Genomic DNA, 16,952 nt, shown 5'->3' with positions numbered 1-16,952 from the left:
GACTCATCTGGGCTGTGAGATCCCAAGAGGCTGAGATATGTAGGTCAAATTCTGTCTCAGTGAGATAATTGTATAACAGAACTTTTAAAGGCTCATTCAGTGACCTACGATGTAGTGTCTAAAGACCCAGGATGATCTAGATGATCCCAAAGAGTTTGTGGCAGTGGAATTGGGTTACCACTGACTGTTCCCTCCCATGAACTGATGACCAGCACTTCTTGCCACTCATGTTGCAATATGTGAGGTACTTTTGCTGTGTTTATGCTCTGGGCCTTCTCCCTCTTGGACTGTAAGCTCTTCTGAAGGCAGAAGATGTATCTGATTCATATTTTCTATTCCCAGAAAAACCTGGCGTAGTGTCTGGCCCACAGCAGGGCTTCAAAATATTTCTTAAGCAGATTTGTGGATTTTTCGTCAGATAGATCTGAATTCTGCAGTGCAAAGGGGTAACCTACAGAAAAATATGTTTATAGCCAAAATATTGCCTTTTGTAAGGGCTGTTTTTCTGTTGACATTTTTTGTCTTAGGTACATTAATGCTCTGACAAGCTGTTTTATGGTGAAATCTTTGTTAAAAGTAATGGTTAAGGGTAATGACCATGGTTGGTTTTTTGCTTTTTAACAAATAAAACATGGTCTGTATCCCCCTAGCAACATGTTTATGTTAATAATATTTTAACTGGCCACTTTCATTTTTTTTATAACACCTTAATTTCTAAAATGGATTATATGCAAATATGGCACTCATTGACCACTTAGTGAGTTTAAAAATAGAAGCTAATAGATTAAAATTACATTTTAGACCTATGAAATAAATCTCTGGCTTTCCCAGTTCTGTCTGACATCTGCATGTGGCCCCTGGGATAGCTCTGGTGAAGAGAACATGCTGCTAATGGCCCTGGCGAATGAGTCAGACCAACCCAAGCTCAGAATTGCCTTCATATGGGGGATGCTGTCTGAGGCTGGGGTTTTCAGTTCTGTGAACGTCTAACCAGCTAGAACACTCCTGTCCCTTCGTTTTCCTACTTGTCATTATTCAGGCTAACTGGACACCCTTTGTAGTGAGAATCAGGGTCAGTGTAGCCCAGGAGCAGAGATCTTCTCAGCATCTCAGGCACAACAGCATATACACAGGCAGGACGGTAGAATCCAGCCTAAACCTGATTGGGCCTTCTGTCCCAGGGGTGCCTTTGAAAGGCTCAGTGATTGCTGGTGGTCGGGGTCAATTGTGCAGCTGTCTTTAAAAGTGTCTCACTGGTGACCAGAAAGTTACTTTGTCAAAATGACAGATGGGCTGGAAGCCACTCCTCCTCCCTGCTTATTCCCTGCAATGTCAACTTCTATTTACTCCTCAGAATCAGGTATTTTTGTAACTTCCAACAGAACATGGGCTTTCTAGGGATGATCAGTGAAAAAAAAAAATCTTCTATTTCATCTGCTTTGTGTTTTTTTTTTTTTAATTTTTTTTTGAGAGAGAGAGAATTTTTTTTTAATATTTATTTTTTAGTTTTTGGAGGGCACAACATCTCTGTTTGTATGTGGTGCTGAGGAACCCGGCCGCACGCATGCCAGGCGAGCACGCTACCCCTTGAGCCACATCCCCAGCCCCCTGTGGTTTGTTGTTGACCCACAAGAATGAGGGGTGCTGGAGGATTTGGTGGGTTCACTGTGGGTGTGGGTGATGTAGGAAGGAGATAGGTGCTGACAGCAAGAGTAACAGCCCTCTAGGGCTGGTCAGTCTCACAAAGAAGTGATTTTGACACCACCAGTGGCCAACAGGATTAAGACATTCAGTTTCCATGCTTTGCTCTTCTTTGGCAGAGAATCGTTTATATGCATAACTGAAAGGGTCTGCTGAATTCTCAGTCTTTTTATACCAGAGAGCCCTGCTTCTTATATTGCGGTGAGTAAGGAAAGGGACCCTTAACATAATGTCTCCAGGTATCACCTTCCTTCTTGTTGTGTTGTCTGCTTTGTTGTAGAGTTACTCTAATTTATTAGGCTCTCCCCTGTCCCCCCCAGAAACTGATAAGGCTGGACAGTGCCCTCTGAGCCACAGATCCTGCTGGTAATTGGAATTGGACACCCCCCCATCCCCCACCCCATGTGACCCATCATCTTTTCATTGGGTCAAAAGAACTCACAGAAAGGCATAAGGATCTTCCTAGTATTTCATCACCCCTTTCTTTTTTTGTTTTCTTTTTGGACAGGGGAAGAAGCTGATTCATTATTTCCCATGTGCTGAAGGGCGCCCAGCAGTGTAAAATAATCAGAGGTGTTAGGAGAGGTCACGGGGCCACCTGTACATGGTTTCGTTCCTTTGCAGGGCTTCCTTCTCCCGGATCCCTGATTTGCAAAATCTTCCCAAATCAGGAGTCTTTTGGAAGTTTCTCTGCAGCACCTACTTCATCCCACATCCCAGTTTTTGGATGGGGAGAACAGAAGGGGAGAACTGACCACTTGGACAAAATAAAAGAAGAACGTCATTATTTATTCCTGTTCGTTCGCATACCTGGCTCCTGTCTGCTGGCAGGACAGGACACAGTGTACCTTTTGGTTTTCTAGTCTGCTTCTTGGAGCCACGTGTAGTGGCAGGGCTGCATCTGCAAGGGGCTCACAGGGCTGTCACTGGCTGCTTCCTATCCAGTTCATTTCAGTTACATGAATGTGTGCTGCCGACAGAACCTTTGCTTATACGATGTACAACATAATAAAAAACAGGCCGTGCTACTTTCTTTGGGCTACTATTTTTATTTGGTGGTTATTTCTTTTGTGTTCTGCCATCTCTAATGTTTTGGTTCTATTTCAAAATATGATTAAACAGAATGAGGAGCTGTTTGACACTGCCCTGTTTTAAATCAGAGTTTGTACTTCAGCAGCTGGGACATTCTAATGGCCTGGGTTTCTTTGTTCTGAGAGTTCCCTGAAAAGGCCAAAAAAAAAAAAAAAAAAAAAGCCAGACCTAAACCCTTAAGCAGAATAAGACCCCAAACAATCCCTCCAACAAACTAAAGACTGGGTTTTTTTTTTTTTTAAATTGAAATGTTAAGTAACTTAAATATATATAAAAAAAAGAACTTCTTATTAATCCCCCGTTGCTTCTGTTGGCACGTGTCATATTTTCAAGGTACAGTATCAGGAGAACACTGTCATTTTGTGATGTATGAGGGCAATATATCATCAGCACATCGTCTTTGTAGAGGATATGGGTACTAAAAGACACAATTCTGGCCAGACAGAGCAGCAGGGGGCCTTACTTCTTTCCTCCGCCCGCCTGCCTTTTTCTTTAATCTCCCTCTGTTTTGTGTTGCAGAGAAGTGAATTTCTTCATGGGATATGACTTGTTGCAAAATAATCGGGGGGCCCCAGTGGGCTTCATAAAGTCTTTTAAATGGTCGGGCTTCAAGGGCAGCTTTGTTCGGAGTTTGCACTGTTAGCTGGGCCTAAGGAGGCTGTGTTTGCCAGGGCCCAGGTCTCTGGGGTAAAGACTCGCTGAGCCTAGACAGGAGAAAAAAAGAATAACACTCCCAGATGTAGTGCAATGAATTGCGTGATGTTCTTACAAGATATTTTAACATTAAGTCTCTAAAATTATGGCCGTGGGATGCTGTGAGCCTCCCGGGAGGGTATTGCCTCTTGTGCAAATGGCAAATGGAAGAAGAGTTGAGAGGACGCAGCGGGTTTGAGCCCAGGTTCTGGTCTGTCTTGCAAATGAACTGGTGCTCAGACTTGTTTTGAGTAGATCCAGAGACATAATCTGTCTTTCCTTAAAGGACCTATTTTTTACTTGTGTGTTCAAAATGAAACCATAAAGCATGGAGGTTTATAATGGTCTGAAAATGGGGAATGCTTCATCAAGGCAAACGTTTCAGTTCTTAGCGGCAAGGAGAGAGGACTCCTCTTAGCCTTTAAGACAAGTTATATATTATAGTGATTAAGGCACAGACTTTGATATCAGAGAGCCCTGGGTTTGAATGTCTGCCTTGGCTGGCTGTGTAAACCTGGTGAGCCATTAAACTCCCTGTGCTTCAGTTTTCTTACCTATAAAATAAGAGGGTGGTAAATTGGTGCCTTCTTCAGGCTTGTGGCAAGTGCTAAATGACAAAGTACACAAAAGCATGTTCAGTGCAGTCTGGCACCTCATACATTTTCTAGAAAGGTTGGGTGCTATGCTAAATTAAGAGTTCAGCATCTTGCCTGCAAAACTGTATGCCCTTCACTGTTTGACTCCTTTGATCAGCTTTGTTTGTGGCCTTGACCATGGAAGGGATTTGCAAAAGTCAAGGAGGTTGGTGGTGCAGAAAGGGCTGGAAGTGCAACTTTAGGATAAAAATTGGAGGCACGTAGTGCAAGGGCTATAGCCAATTCCTCCCATTTCTTGTGCTGAGCTCTACTCAGTTTGTAAAGAAGAAATTTTGGGAAACCATCTGACTCCAGTGGGAGAGTTTTGGTTCCTTTCCCTTTCAACTTCCGTTTTCTCACCTTAGAAATGGTTTCCTTAGTTAAAATCCTGTTGAGTTGAGACATGACCCAGAGCCTATTACTTTACACTTAGGCTTTGTGGTAGACCAACTAACTGCTTTTACTTTTTTTTCTTCAAGCTCTTTGGGGATAAGAGTTATGGAAAAGTCAATTGTACTATCAGCAATGAAGAACAAGCAAGCAAAAGTTTAATTAAAATAATAAATCATCAATCAAATTTAATACTGCCATTGGCAACCAGTGAGCTATCTCAGGGCCCCTCCCCCAGCCTCACTTCATTATTATTTCTAGGAGGCAGAGTAGATTTTGTCCAAAGGAGACAGGCTGGAGCAGGTATGAGCTTGCATTACCTCCTTGAAGGCTTATGCTTGCCTGCAAAGGATTTCCCTGACCATGCATTTCAGAGAGGGAATCAATTTATTTTCCCATTTTTAGTGATCACAACTGCTGATGAAAAATGGACTCTGCCCATTTGGGTCTTTGGATGTTCCCAAAACACTTCTTTCTTCTGCTTTTGCCAATATTTCTGTATTTACGAACCATCAAGGCTTGAAGTCAGGTCTGCTTGCCCAAGTCTAGGCCCATTCCTTCCACGACATCTTTCCTTACCTGACTGACTCAAGTAGCCCATTCTTCTGAAAAATTTCCAGACTAGATCAACTATATACTAATCTATTCCCAAAATTTCAAGAGTCATGTCAAAGCTGGTCTAATCCTAATATTATATATCTGTAAATTTTAATGTTGTGCCTTAAAAACTAAGCTTTCTGGCTGGTCTCTTAATCCAGGCTTGGTTTCCATGTTCTGTGCTCAGCTCCATTGCTTGCTAGCTCTTTGAGGGACCTGAGACACTTAAGTTCATTCATTGTGTACCATTCCTCTCTGTCTGCAAATCGAAAGAATTCTGTAAGGATTAATGAAATAATGTCTATAGAGCTCCTTAGAAGAAAGGTGCTAGGTAAACACAAAGTATTATTCTTCTGTTTATAAGAACTGGTATGATATTGCGTAGGAGAAATTGGGACCCATGTTCAAAAGTATCATAACATTCCCTTTGGCTCTTTCAGGGTTGGAATTGGGTTACAATGGGGTACTTCAAGGAGAAGTTGACCTGTTTAACTTCATGCATGGGGAGACCAGAAATTCCAATGAGAATATACAGGCTGATGTTGGATCCATTTCTTCTGGTCTCCCTTCCTTGGGAAATTTGACACAAGGCATTCATATTCCTAAAAACAAATTCATATATGAGCAATTTGTAGACTCTCCACATGAAACACTGTTGTGTGTGGGCTTCAGATAAGTTCTCTAATATTAAGATTTTGATTAAGGGTCAAAGAGTCCTATTTGTGCTCACTAGCTTCTCTTTTAGTGCCAGAAGTTACGCTGCAGCGTTTTGCATAATCAGCTAGTGTCCAGTGTCTTGTTTCCTTTGGGAACTTGTATGTTTCTGGAGATAGGAACCTTGCAGCCTGCTTCTCTCTCCCATTGCACTAAGCACGCATGGGCCAAGCCTTTGGTGTCATGGCTGTTCAACCCCCACTGCTGAGTCCCTACACCTTTTAGAGTTGCTGGGCTCAGGCATCTATCCCTTGGTAGTAACTAATAACAATGGGGATGAATGTTGGTCCCTTCTAGTGGATATTTGCATTTGGGTGGAGAATTTTTTTTAAAAAAATGCTGCATTATAGTTGTTTATAATGCAGGGATTTGTTGTTACCTAATAATATAGCAGTATAATTTGGCTGCTATTACTACTTAGCACTTTCCCCCTTCCTCCCTGCCTCTGGGTGGAGAATTTTGAAGGCAGCAAATTCTTTTATTTATTTATTTATTTATTTATTTATTTATTTATTTATTTATTTTTGGCGTGGGAGTACTGGGGATTGAACTCAGGGGCCCTTTACCACTGAGCCACATCCCCAGCCCTGTTATGTATTTTATTTATAGACAGGGTCTCACTGAGTTGCTTAGTGCCTCACTTTTGCAGAGGCTGACTTCGAACTTGCAATCCTCCTGCCTCAGCCTGCTGAGTTGCTGGGATTACAAGCTTGCGCCATCATACCTGGCAGCAGCAAATTCTTTAAGTCCCTTCCCCAAATATGACTGACATGATGGGGGAGGGCTTAATATGTATGAAAGGAGAGAGGGGTGGAGTGAAGGACTTCTAATTTAGGAAAGAGCCACCTCCGCTTATTTACCACATCTAATGATTCTACCTGCTCTGTGTGCTTCATTGATGTGTTGAGTATTGTTCATTTGGGCAGAAAGGAATGTCATAACTTCACAGCTTTCTCAGTTTTCTGAGAAAGGACCTACCTGGCACTTTGAATTTGACTATTTGCCAAGACAGCTGTTTGCCTTTGAGGCAGGCTTTGCTTTCATAAGGGACAGGGATGGAAGGAAAATTATGCCATCTCCAGGGGAATAGACTAGTGTGGACGGCCACCTTGCTAGTATGGCTCATTAAATGAAGGATCGGCAGGCAAGGGAGTGGGTATTTTCAAATTAAGTTTTTTTTTTCACAAGATCTGTGATACTGTCTCATAGTCTAAAACAATATCTGTCTGTGGTTGTCTCTCCTTCACCACTCACATCATATTAGCTGCTGTGTTTTTGTCTCCAGATTATTAAGGTTTTTTTAAAGCATAAACGACAGATCAGGTAATACTTTCCATATTGCATAATAGGATTAGTTCTGGAAGAATTAAAAAAAAATCTTCAAGTCATTGGCTGGGAATATAACAAAATCATCTCAAAAACGTTTTTGTCTGGTGGAAGAAAGCAAGCAGAAACATTTCACACTGGTGCTTTGCTATCTTCTGCACCCTTCTGCCCAACTCTCAACAGGGAGAGTTCATTTCCCTCTTCACCAGACACTGAAAAATGCTCCCGTGGTGGGAGCCAGGCTCAGGGCTGCAATTTTTAAAGCCAGGGAACTCTGTGCTGCCATCTAGTGGCAGGTCTCAGATACAGCAAGCCAGCCGCCAGAATCCTGCTTGAACTTGGCTGTGGCTTCAGTCTGTGGTTTGGCTCCCATCCTTACAGACCTTTGTTGCCAGTCATGTAGATTTTTTTTTTTTACTCCTTTCCCCCTCTCCCCTTTACTTTTACCTGTTGGCACTTCATTTGAGGTGTTTCCAGAGGATACATTTTGGGTTTTGGTGTATGTGGTCAATGTTAGGGCATCTGTTGTCTGTCTTTCAGAAAGGAGGCAATAATACAGAGAGACACCTTTGACAGCAGGCAAATCATGGCTGGCTGACCAGAAAAAGTGATGAACACAGAGAGGAGACTGAGAATGGAAGATGAGATTAGATTTGTCACTCCTATTGTAGTTAGTTTGATTTTTTTAGGTTTTCATCTTTTTCCTTGAGTCCAATTTTTTTTCCCCATAATTTCTGTTTGCTTAGAAATAAAGAGACTCTAACCCTAGCTGGAATTTGGGGAAAACTGTTTGAGGATACAAATCTTGCTTTTAGAATTATGAGAGACACTTCCCTGTCAATGTCCAGATTGGAACCACTTTTCTTGCTACCAGAAGACAATTGGTGTCTGTTGACTTCCCACGGCTGGTGAAGATGCAGATTCTTGAAGTTATTCTTTTGGAAAGCTCAGGTCACATGCATGGAGCCACCAGGAAGACCTCAGTCTTTCCAGGGTCCTCAGGGCAGGGACATTGTTTTGTTCTCTGTATCCCAAAAGCTTGGGAAGTACAGAAAGTACATTTAAATAACAGATCTCTTCCTATTTGTATTCCAGATCTGCCTTTTGTGTGTTTCCTAACTTGGTTCCTCATCAGTAAAATGGGGATGATGTGGAATTTTTGGTGAAGGAATACATACGAGATTCTTAGCCTCGAACCTGAACACATTGTAGAAATTGTATCTTGAATGTGAGCCAGTGTCAGAAAATGTTTCTTGAATGAAAAAGTAAACTGAGTGAACTGTGACCTGGAGCCACAGTGATTGTTTGGTGTCCTCAGAACAAGGTGACTGAGGAGATCAGAGACTCCTGGAGGTGTGGCTTTGTGTGTGTCATTCCTCACCAGGGCCAGTGGCTTGAGGATGTGTATTTTTTTCTCTTGGCAAAATCAGGGAAGTAAGGGAGTGGTCTTAATTAACCTGTGTTTGAATTTACCCTGTAGCTGCTGCACTCAATTAAAGAGACAGAGGAATCAGTCTCCAGTGATTCTCCAGACTTTTATTTTTTTTTTTCCATGAGAACAGGAGATTCTAAAGCATATCTTCATATCCACGTCAATCAGACACCAGGGAAATAAATGATCAGCTATGGCAGTTCCCTACCAACATGACCTTGTCAGCATTTAAAAAACTAAGTGTAATCAGAAAGGGGAAAAACTCCACTAAGCCTACAGATTTAGTTTTGTTCTCTCTGTCCCCCTCTCTTTCTCTGTGTGTACAAAAGAAAAAAAAATCCAGATGTGAATCTACAAACCATCTGGTTAGAATAACTTTTGTGCTGGACTGTAATTACAAGCTATTTATTATGAATCTTGGGATCCTGTTAAGGATTTTGACTGACTCCCAGGTTTATAATTTAGCAAGGAGTTCCTATGGAAGAATGTGTGCCTTCTTATTTATCAGATCCCAAATTGCATCTTCACACCACTCTGACTGCCACTGTGCCTGAGAGCTTTGAACTCCTTGTGCCTGAGGAGTCTTCCTTTCAGGAGGGAGGACCCGCACTTCTGGTGGCCCTTCTCTAAGGGTGCAGCCAAGCTGGCTGAGTGCATCAAGCTGTGGTGACAAAATCTGCTTGTGGAAGAAACTCCTGTCACAGTCAACCTGGAGTGGGGCAGTCCGTATCAAAACAGGACTTGCAGAAGCTGCACTTGGCAAAGCAAACTCACACTTAATAAGGCCCAGCAGCCTGTGTGTCTGACAGCTATTCTTGATGATTTTGGTGAGAGTAAGTTTGATGATACTTTTAATTTTTTAACATAGATCTCTTTAATTTAATATCTGACCGTCACTATGTTATGTTTGTAATTTGAGAAACGTTATAAAAAATAAATCTATGGGCTGTGACTTACAGTTAGCTTTGATACCACCCTCATTGTAAAGAATCAAAGTGAGGGAAGGAGCTTGGAGCCAGAACGCCCGGTCTGTAGTTCAGAGGAAGAGTGGACAGCTCCTTCACCTCCTCACTCATTCCTAGCCTCTTCAGGAATAAGCATACTCTCTTTAGAGCAGTAGTTCGCAATCCAGGCTGGCCTCAGATTACCTGAGAGTTGGAAAATACACTAATGCTTGTCCTTAGATGACAGCTGAGATTCAAGGGGTAGGCCACAGCTTCAGCCTTTGTTAAGAACTCCATGGGGGGGGGGTTCTCATTTGCAGTTAAGGACGAAGAATACTGTCTCACAGGATCTTAAGGAGTAAATGAGGCTAACCCCAGGAATGCACTTCACCACCAGAAAAACACCAGAAAACACCAGCTACCCGAAAAACAAGAGAGAGAGGAAGGGGAGGAGAGAGAGAGGGAGAGACTGGATTGCTTAGAAGCCACACCCTCCAATCCTACCAGTAAATGATAAACACAGACCATCAGCAACAACAGCCCTACAGGAATGGGGTTCAGGTGGCAGTGGGTTGATGCTCAGTCTCTGGGTGGTTGGGCAGGTCCAGGGATAGCCTCAGGCTGTTTACGTGGGTTGTGGTGGGACTCAGGAGGTCTTGCAAAATCATATGGCAAGGAAATAACAGAACTAATGCAGGAATGGAGCTGTGGGAAGGTGGGCCCTGTCCTCCTAATACCCCCTGAACCACTCAGGGGAGCTGTGATGGTTGAATTCGAGGTATTGGGGTTCTGGGGCTCACAAAATATCTGATGAAAAGACAGAGGGTGACAATCTGGATTAATCTTAGAATTAGACCCTGGGAATGTATCAGCGGCCAGAGAATTTGAAATAACGTAGGTGATAGATTTTATCTTAGAACAATAGCCTTGGGGCCGGATTTCAATATATGGGCTTGGCTTAGGCTCCCAGCCTTCAAGACACACACACGCACACGCACACACACACACACATACACACACACACAAACATCACACACTCATTCACATTTCCACATGCACACGTCTTCTTGGTTCTAGACTAGAGATGGTGAGGTGAACTCTTCCTTGGTCTCTGATATTGAAGTGTGGGGGAACGTTTGTAAGTCTTCTCAAGTTCACGGTCAATGCTGAGTCGGGATTCCTTCAGTCCATATTCCAGGAGGGATCTAGATTTATTTTAAGGTGAGCAGAGCTGGCCAGTTGCTCCTCTCCAAGCTGCTCTGACAACAGGCAACGGAGTTGGTAGCACCAGCCTTAACCCAGATTAGGGGGCTGTGTGCACACATTTGTGACATTAGCTTGAGTTCCACCTCTCCCGTCCTGAAGCTGTGTCAAGTTGGAAAAGTCTGGGACTCTCTCTGAACAGCAGTTTTCTTATTTGTAAAATGGGGATGATGACAAAATTTACCTCATAGGACTGAAGTAAGAATGAAAGCCACAACACCCAGCAAACTCTTGTTAAGACTCAAATCTCGGTGCAGTTCTGTGACATAGTCTTTTGGATTGTGTGGGCGCACTCCTACAGACAGGCATACACAACATGTTTGGATCTTCCCTGAGACATTTTAACAGCTAACCTTTCGGGATAAAACCAAAGATGCAAATGCTTACCACACTTTCATTAGCATAAGTGCTAATGTAACGCAGCTGTCCCACGGCTATAAAACACTGACGACTGTGTCTCTGCTTGGCATGTGGAATATTATTTTTTCTCTTACCGAGCTGATTCAATACTCAACTTTGTCATTATTTGAGTTGGAACTTTAGATTGCTGCATTTTAATGCACTCAACTATTAAGGATTGTTGGACGGCCGTGAGAAAATATTTTTGTTCTCACGATGCAGTCCTGGCCCAGGTAGCCCAATGGGCAAAATATGATTTACACAAATATTATCATTTTCTGGAGTGTGTACTAAAAGGAAACCTTAGAATGCAGCTGGAGAAAGCTTCTCCCTGAGCATTCGGTTATCTGGGCAAAGTTGGCTTTTACAGAAAGGGCTTTTCAGCTCCTCTCATCTCTAAAAGCCCTGTGCTTTCCAAAAGTCCCGTGGTCCTGGATGGATATTTCTTTTTCAGAGAGAGAAAAATTCTCTTTGCTATCACAGAACTTCTTGCCAAGATGAAAGCAAGATATAGAGGAAAACTTCTGCCATGGGTTAGGATGCTAGGAACTCTGTTTGAAGTTGATTTCAAATGTCTCTTGTTTCTTTTTTTGCCTAGAACAAAGAAGTGACGTGTAAGAGAGAGAAGTGCCCAGTGCTGTCCAGAGACTGTGCGCTGGCCATCAAGCAGAGGGGCGCCTGCTGTGAGCGATGCAAAGGTGAGTTAGTTCTCTCCTGGCTGCTTTCTCTTTTGGCTGTGGCTTAGATATTTTTATTTCTCCTTCTCTCACCTTCCTTTTTATTTGGCTCTTGGCTGGGGTGCAGTTGGGTATTGGAGGGAAGCTGGGGTATGCCTGCATATGGATTAAGGGACTGCCTGGAAGGGGACTCCCCGGTGAAGGAATGAAGGTACAGTGAGCATCTGCATACCGGGCTCATTTTCTAAGGCAAGTTGTTGACTTGTCAATGGAGAAGATGTAGACATGATGCCTGGGCATATCCGTGCACAAGCGCCCCAGCGTGTTTTGTCAATAGGTTTTGACAACTTGGTTTTTCCAGGCTCTGTGCTCATCCTGCCCTCCTTGGCCAGAGGAGTTCTTAAACCTGAATTTTACCCCTATTACATTTTTTTTCTTTCCTTCCAAAATTAAATCTCAGTCCCTTTGCTTGTCTGTGAAGCAGCTCTGAGATCTCCTGACTCCAGCCTCTGTTCCCGTCCTGTTCCGGCACTCCTGCTCTGTCTTGAGGGCTATTCTGGTGGCACCTTGTCTTAGCTCAGTGTAGCCCCTTCCTCCTACCCTGTCTGGAGGCCGCCTAGGTCCAAGGCCATCCGCCCTCATTCCACACTCTTCAACTTCTCTGGCATCCAGAAGAGGACACTTCAGTGATGTGCTTTTCTCTCTTTGGTATCTCACTTGTATTAAGGAGATGAGCAGCTCATTGAGGATGGGACGGGGGTCTTGACATTGTGCAGTGTATGTGCAGACAGTGCACCACCATGAGGGGTACCCAGGAGGCCATGTAAAGGCAGGAACTCAGGATGTGGGCTCAGGAGCCATGCTCCTAAGTCAGAACCCAACAGTGCTGGGTGGAAGTGTTCCCCAAAATTTCATGACCACTTGGAACGTCAGAAAAGGTGACCTTGTTTGGGAATAGAATCTTTGCAGATAAAATTAGTTAAGGTGAGGTCATACAGGAGTAGGGGGGGTCCAAATCCAGTGTGACCAATGTCTTTATAAGAAGAGGAGTAGACAGAGACAGACAGACACACTGAGAAGAGGGCCATGGGACCAGAGACACAGATACTAGAGTGATGCTGCTATAAACCAAGGAGTGCCTAGGGCCAGGAGGAGCTGGGCAAATACCAGGAGGGCCTTCTTCAGATCCTGCAGGTAGAGCACTGCCTGCCAGCACCTTGATTTTGGACTCTCAGTCTTCAGAACTGTGAGAAAATAAATTCCTGTTGTCTTTATTATTATTATTTTTAATTAATCATAAAATAATCATACACATTTATGGGACACAATGTGATATCTCCATATATGCATACAAAGTATAATGATCAGATAAGTCCAATTAGCATATCTATCATTTCAAACATGCACCATTTCTTTGTGTTGGGAACATTTAAAATCCTTCTTCCATCTGCTTTGAAATATATAGTAAATTATTTTAACAATAGTCACTCTTCTGTGCTATAGAACATCAGAATGTATTCCTTTTATCTAACTGTGATTTTGTACCTAATGGCCAACCTCTACCTATTCCCCTTCCCCATCTTTCCCAGCCTGGATAACCCCATTCTACTGTCCACCCATGTGCAACACATTTGTGGTACTGTGTATGGAGCCACTGGAAGCTAACTAACTCAACACCATTACCATGAGAGCAGTGGAGACCTGGATCCTCCCTTCTCCTATTTATTGCCTGTCAAGTGAGCATAGTGACAGTGTTGTAGGGAGTTAAAGGAAAATTAGTGCAAAATGTTTTTTCTCTTTACACACATTATCACTGTGTTTCTTTTCCCAGTGATCCCTGGTACATAAGGGAACTTGGGCTATTCTGGTGTGTCAAGCAATAGCCCTCCTCTCCTTCTCATCGGGCTATATCCATTTTATTCATCCTTTTCTTCATTTACCCTAGTCTTCCAAGGGAAAAAAAAATAACCCAAGACAGACACATTTTCTGAGCATCCTTTTGGATGATCAAGATAAACCTTTCTAACCAGATAAGCCTTTTCTAATTTATCTAGATCCAAGAATAGACCAGTGAATTCAGCTTCCTGAGTTCTCTTTAGGATAGTAATATCAAGGCATTTGTAGGAAGGTCAGGAATCTCTACTCACTCTGAAGTGGCCCTTCCTGACAGAGACCCTGAAGGCATTTGACTTTTCAGGGGCCCTGGGTGAGGATGCTAAAGGTACTTGCTTTTCTCTCTCTACTTCACAAAACAAGGCTTATCTCATGGATTTTAGAAAGCACGGCATAGCTGGTCACTGTGGCACACACCTTCCAGCAGCTTGGGGGGCTAAGGCAAGAGGAATGCAAGTTCAAAGCCATCCTCAGCCACTTAGCGAAGCCCTAAGCAACTTAGCAAGACTGTGTCTCAAAATAAATTAATAAAAAAAAAAAAGGGCTGGGGATGTAGCTCAGTGGTTCAGCATTCCTAGAATCAATCCCTGGAACAAAAAAAAAAAAAAAAAAAAAGAAAGAAAGAAAGAAAGAAAGCAAGCAAGCAAGCAAACATGTTGTATTCATTTATTCACTCTTAGGTACTAAGACTACTAGGATTTTGGTTCATTTATGTTTTTCTGATTAGAATAGTTACTTCTGCTTATATGAAAAGCTTTGAAAAAGAGTCCAAACTGTAGAAAAGCTGATATTACTTTTCATCTCACCATCCAGAAACTAACAATTTTAACATTTGGTAAATTGATATAAAAAATTGTTAATATTTGGTATATTTATTTTTATATTTTTCCCATGTGAAAGTATTTATGTGATTGATATCTTACTAGTTATATCACTTATTATTATTATTATTATTATGATTTTACAGATTAATGTTAGGATATATTATCTCCATTTATCTGAACATATTGTTCTTAACAGGTATATAAGATTCTGTTGTGGGAAAGTATTAGCATTTATTTGATCATTTCTAACCCAATTTGGGGGCGTTTAGATTATACCCTGCACTTTAGCCTTGAACAAAAGTGATGATAAACTGAAACTAAAGTGCATTGTGCAGCATAGGAAGAGTGATCCCGAAGATAGTCTCAAGAGGGCACTGAGTGTAGTGCAGATTTTGGTATTAACTCAGAGGCCACTCGGGCTTTGGTCACCCATGAATCTGGTAAACCCCTCCTAAGCTTTTGTTATCTTCTGTTCACAAAGGGAAAAACACCACCACAACAAATCATTAGTATGTTGCAGAAATTCTGAGGCAGTAGCAGCTGTGTTTCTGCTCAGTTTTCTAACAGGCATCTACGTGCTAACATTAAGGGTTTTTTTTTTTTTTTCTGTTTTTAATGGAGTGATTCAATGGGGAATCATGCTAACCCAGAAGTTTGCTGATAATACTTTATTTTAGAACCAAACGATCTCTAGGCAAAACTGCCAAAGAGTCAAAAAATTTAATCAGATATAGGGAATAATATGTAAATTAGATAATTTATAAAATATATATAATATGCAGTGAATTTTTCTTAGCAAAGAAATTGAGAGTCTAATTTTTTTTTTTTTTGTACCAGGTCTTGAACTCAGGAGCACTTGACTACTGAGCCACATCCCCAGCCCTATTTTGTGTTTTATTTAGAGACAGGGTCTCACTGAATTGCTTAACGCCTTGCCCCTTGCTGAGGCTGGCTTTGAACTCGCAATCCTCCCATCTCATCTTCCTGAGCTGCTGGGACTACAGGCATGTGCCACCGCGCCCGGCCTTGAGTGTCTAATTTTTCAAATCTTAACTGATGGACTGACATTTCCTGTATTCTGAAAGGCAACTACATTCAGAGTACTTTTGAAAGCTGCTCCCCAGGTGAAGTGGTCAGGCCTCCTGCAGAGATGCACACAGTGTGTGCCTAACCTAGAGGGATGGGTACAGGGTCTGGGTCTTTCAGGCTTCTTAGAGGAGCTATAGTGAAAACTTGAATTGCTTCAAGTGACCCTTGAGGACTGTTTCTTGTGGTCTGTCATCACCCCTCTCCCCGCCACCGGGAATCATGAATATAAACATTCTCAAAATGTAATGTGTCATGGAAGCAGTTGTTACAATGCAGATTCCTGGGCCTTGCCCAGTAGTAATTATAGTCACCAAGATGGTCATCTTCTTTATTGAAGTAGAAGAGGCAGTTCTCTGGGACTTTGTACTTGAAGCCAGGCACTGGCTGAGGCGCTACCAGAGCCCCATTTTTTATGCATGAGCAAATAGTGTAATTGAGAGGTTTATTCACTTTCCTAAGATCACAGAGCAAGTAAGTGACAGAGACAGGGACAGCTCTAGGTGTCCCACCATCAATCTTGTAGACGTGCTGTATCAGGAACTCTGGGCCTGGGCTCTTGCTCTACATTTTCAAGTCTCCTTTGAGACCCTGGGTACATTGAGGCTGGAGGATCCTGCTACCAGATAAAGGAAGGGGAGAAGTGAGAGGTTGTTTTTGAGGAAGAAGAAGAGCCACATTCTGTAGAGGCTGATAGTCATTATCTGTCCTACTCAGAATTTGGGGGTGAGAAGTCTCTTTGCTTTTGTAGCTGGGAAACTATGTTTTTTCCATGAACCTTTGTTTATTTCCCTTTTGAAAATTGTACGTAACTAGAATGATGATACAAGAAATCAAGCTGAGCATATCCTAAAAGCTGAGAAGATCTAACTCAGATGTTGATATGCTGCTGAAGCTTAGGCAAAGTCTTTCTTAGTTGTTCAGTTGTGTAAATAAGTGGAAGTAGGGGAACTTGAAACCCAAGAACTGGCTAACCACTTCCCATCATCTTTTGGGGTCTTTTTCTTTTCTGACCTCTCTTTCCCTCCTTCTCTTTCCTAGCACAGTTATGTTTAATTTTAACTTTCATTAGACAACCACTACATTAATACATTACCACACCAAAACATTTGTCCAGGAAAGGGGAAAGAGAGTCCTTTTTGAGCCTAAAAAGAATGCAAGAAATAATAACTGTTGGGGCTGGGGATGTGGTTCAAGCGGTAGCGCGCTCGCCTGGCATGCGTGCGGCCCGGGTTCGATCCTCAGCACCACATACAAACAAAGATGTTGTGTCCGCCAATAACTAA

At 42.4% G+C, this 16,952-nt stretch overlaps 1 protein-coding gene across 3 annotated transcripts in view; it reads left to right on the top strand.

The window, feature by feature from the left end:
• BMPER (BMP binding endothelial regulator) overlaps positions 1–16,952 on the top strand; it is a 251,580-nt gene that overhangs the window by 21,141 nt on the left and 213,487 nt on the right. For all 3 annotated transcript variants that reach the window (XM_081284713.1, XM_081284712.1, XM_081284711.1), the window contains exon 3: positions 11,785–11,884. In XM_081284713.1, the coding sequence (XP_081140839.1) occupies positions 11,785–11,884 (100 nt within the window). The remainder of the gene's footprint in view (positions 1–11,784; positions 11,885–16,952) is intronic.

This window comes from Spermophilus citellus, assembly GCF_964194105.1.
Source record: "Spermophilus citellus genome assembly, chromosome: 3".
Lineage (NCBI taxonomy): Eukaryota > Metazoa > Chordata > Mammalia > Rodentia > Sciuridae > Spermophilus > Spermophilus citellus.
This window is presented reverse-complemented; position numbering and strand designations above follow the sequence as displayed.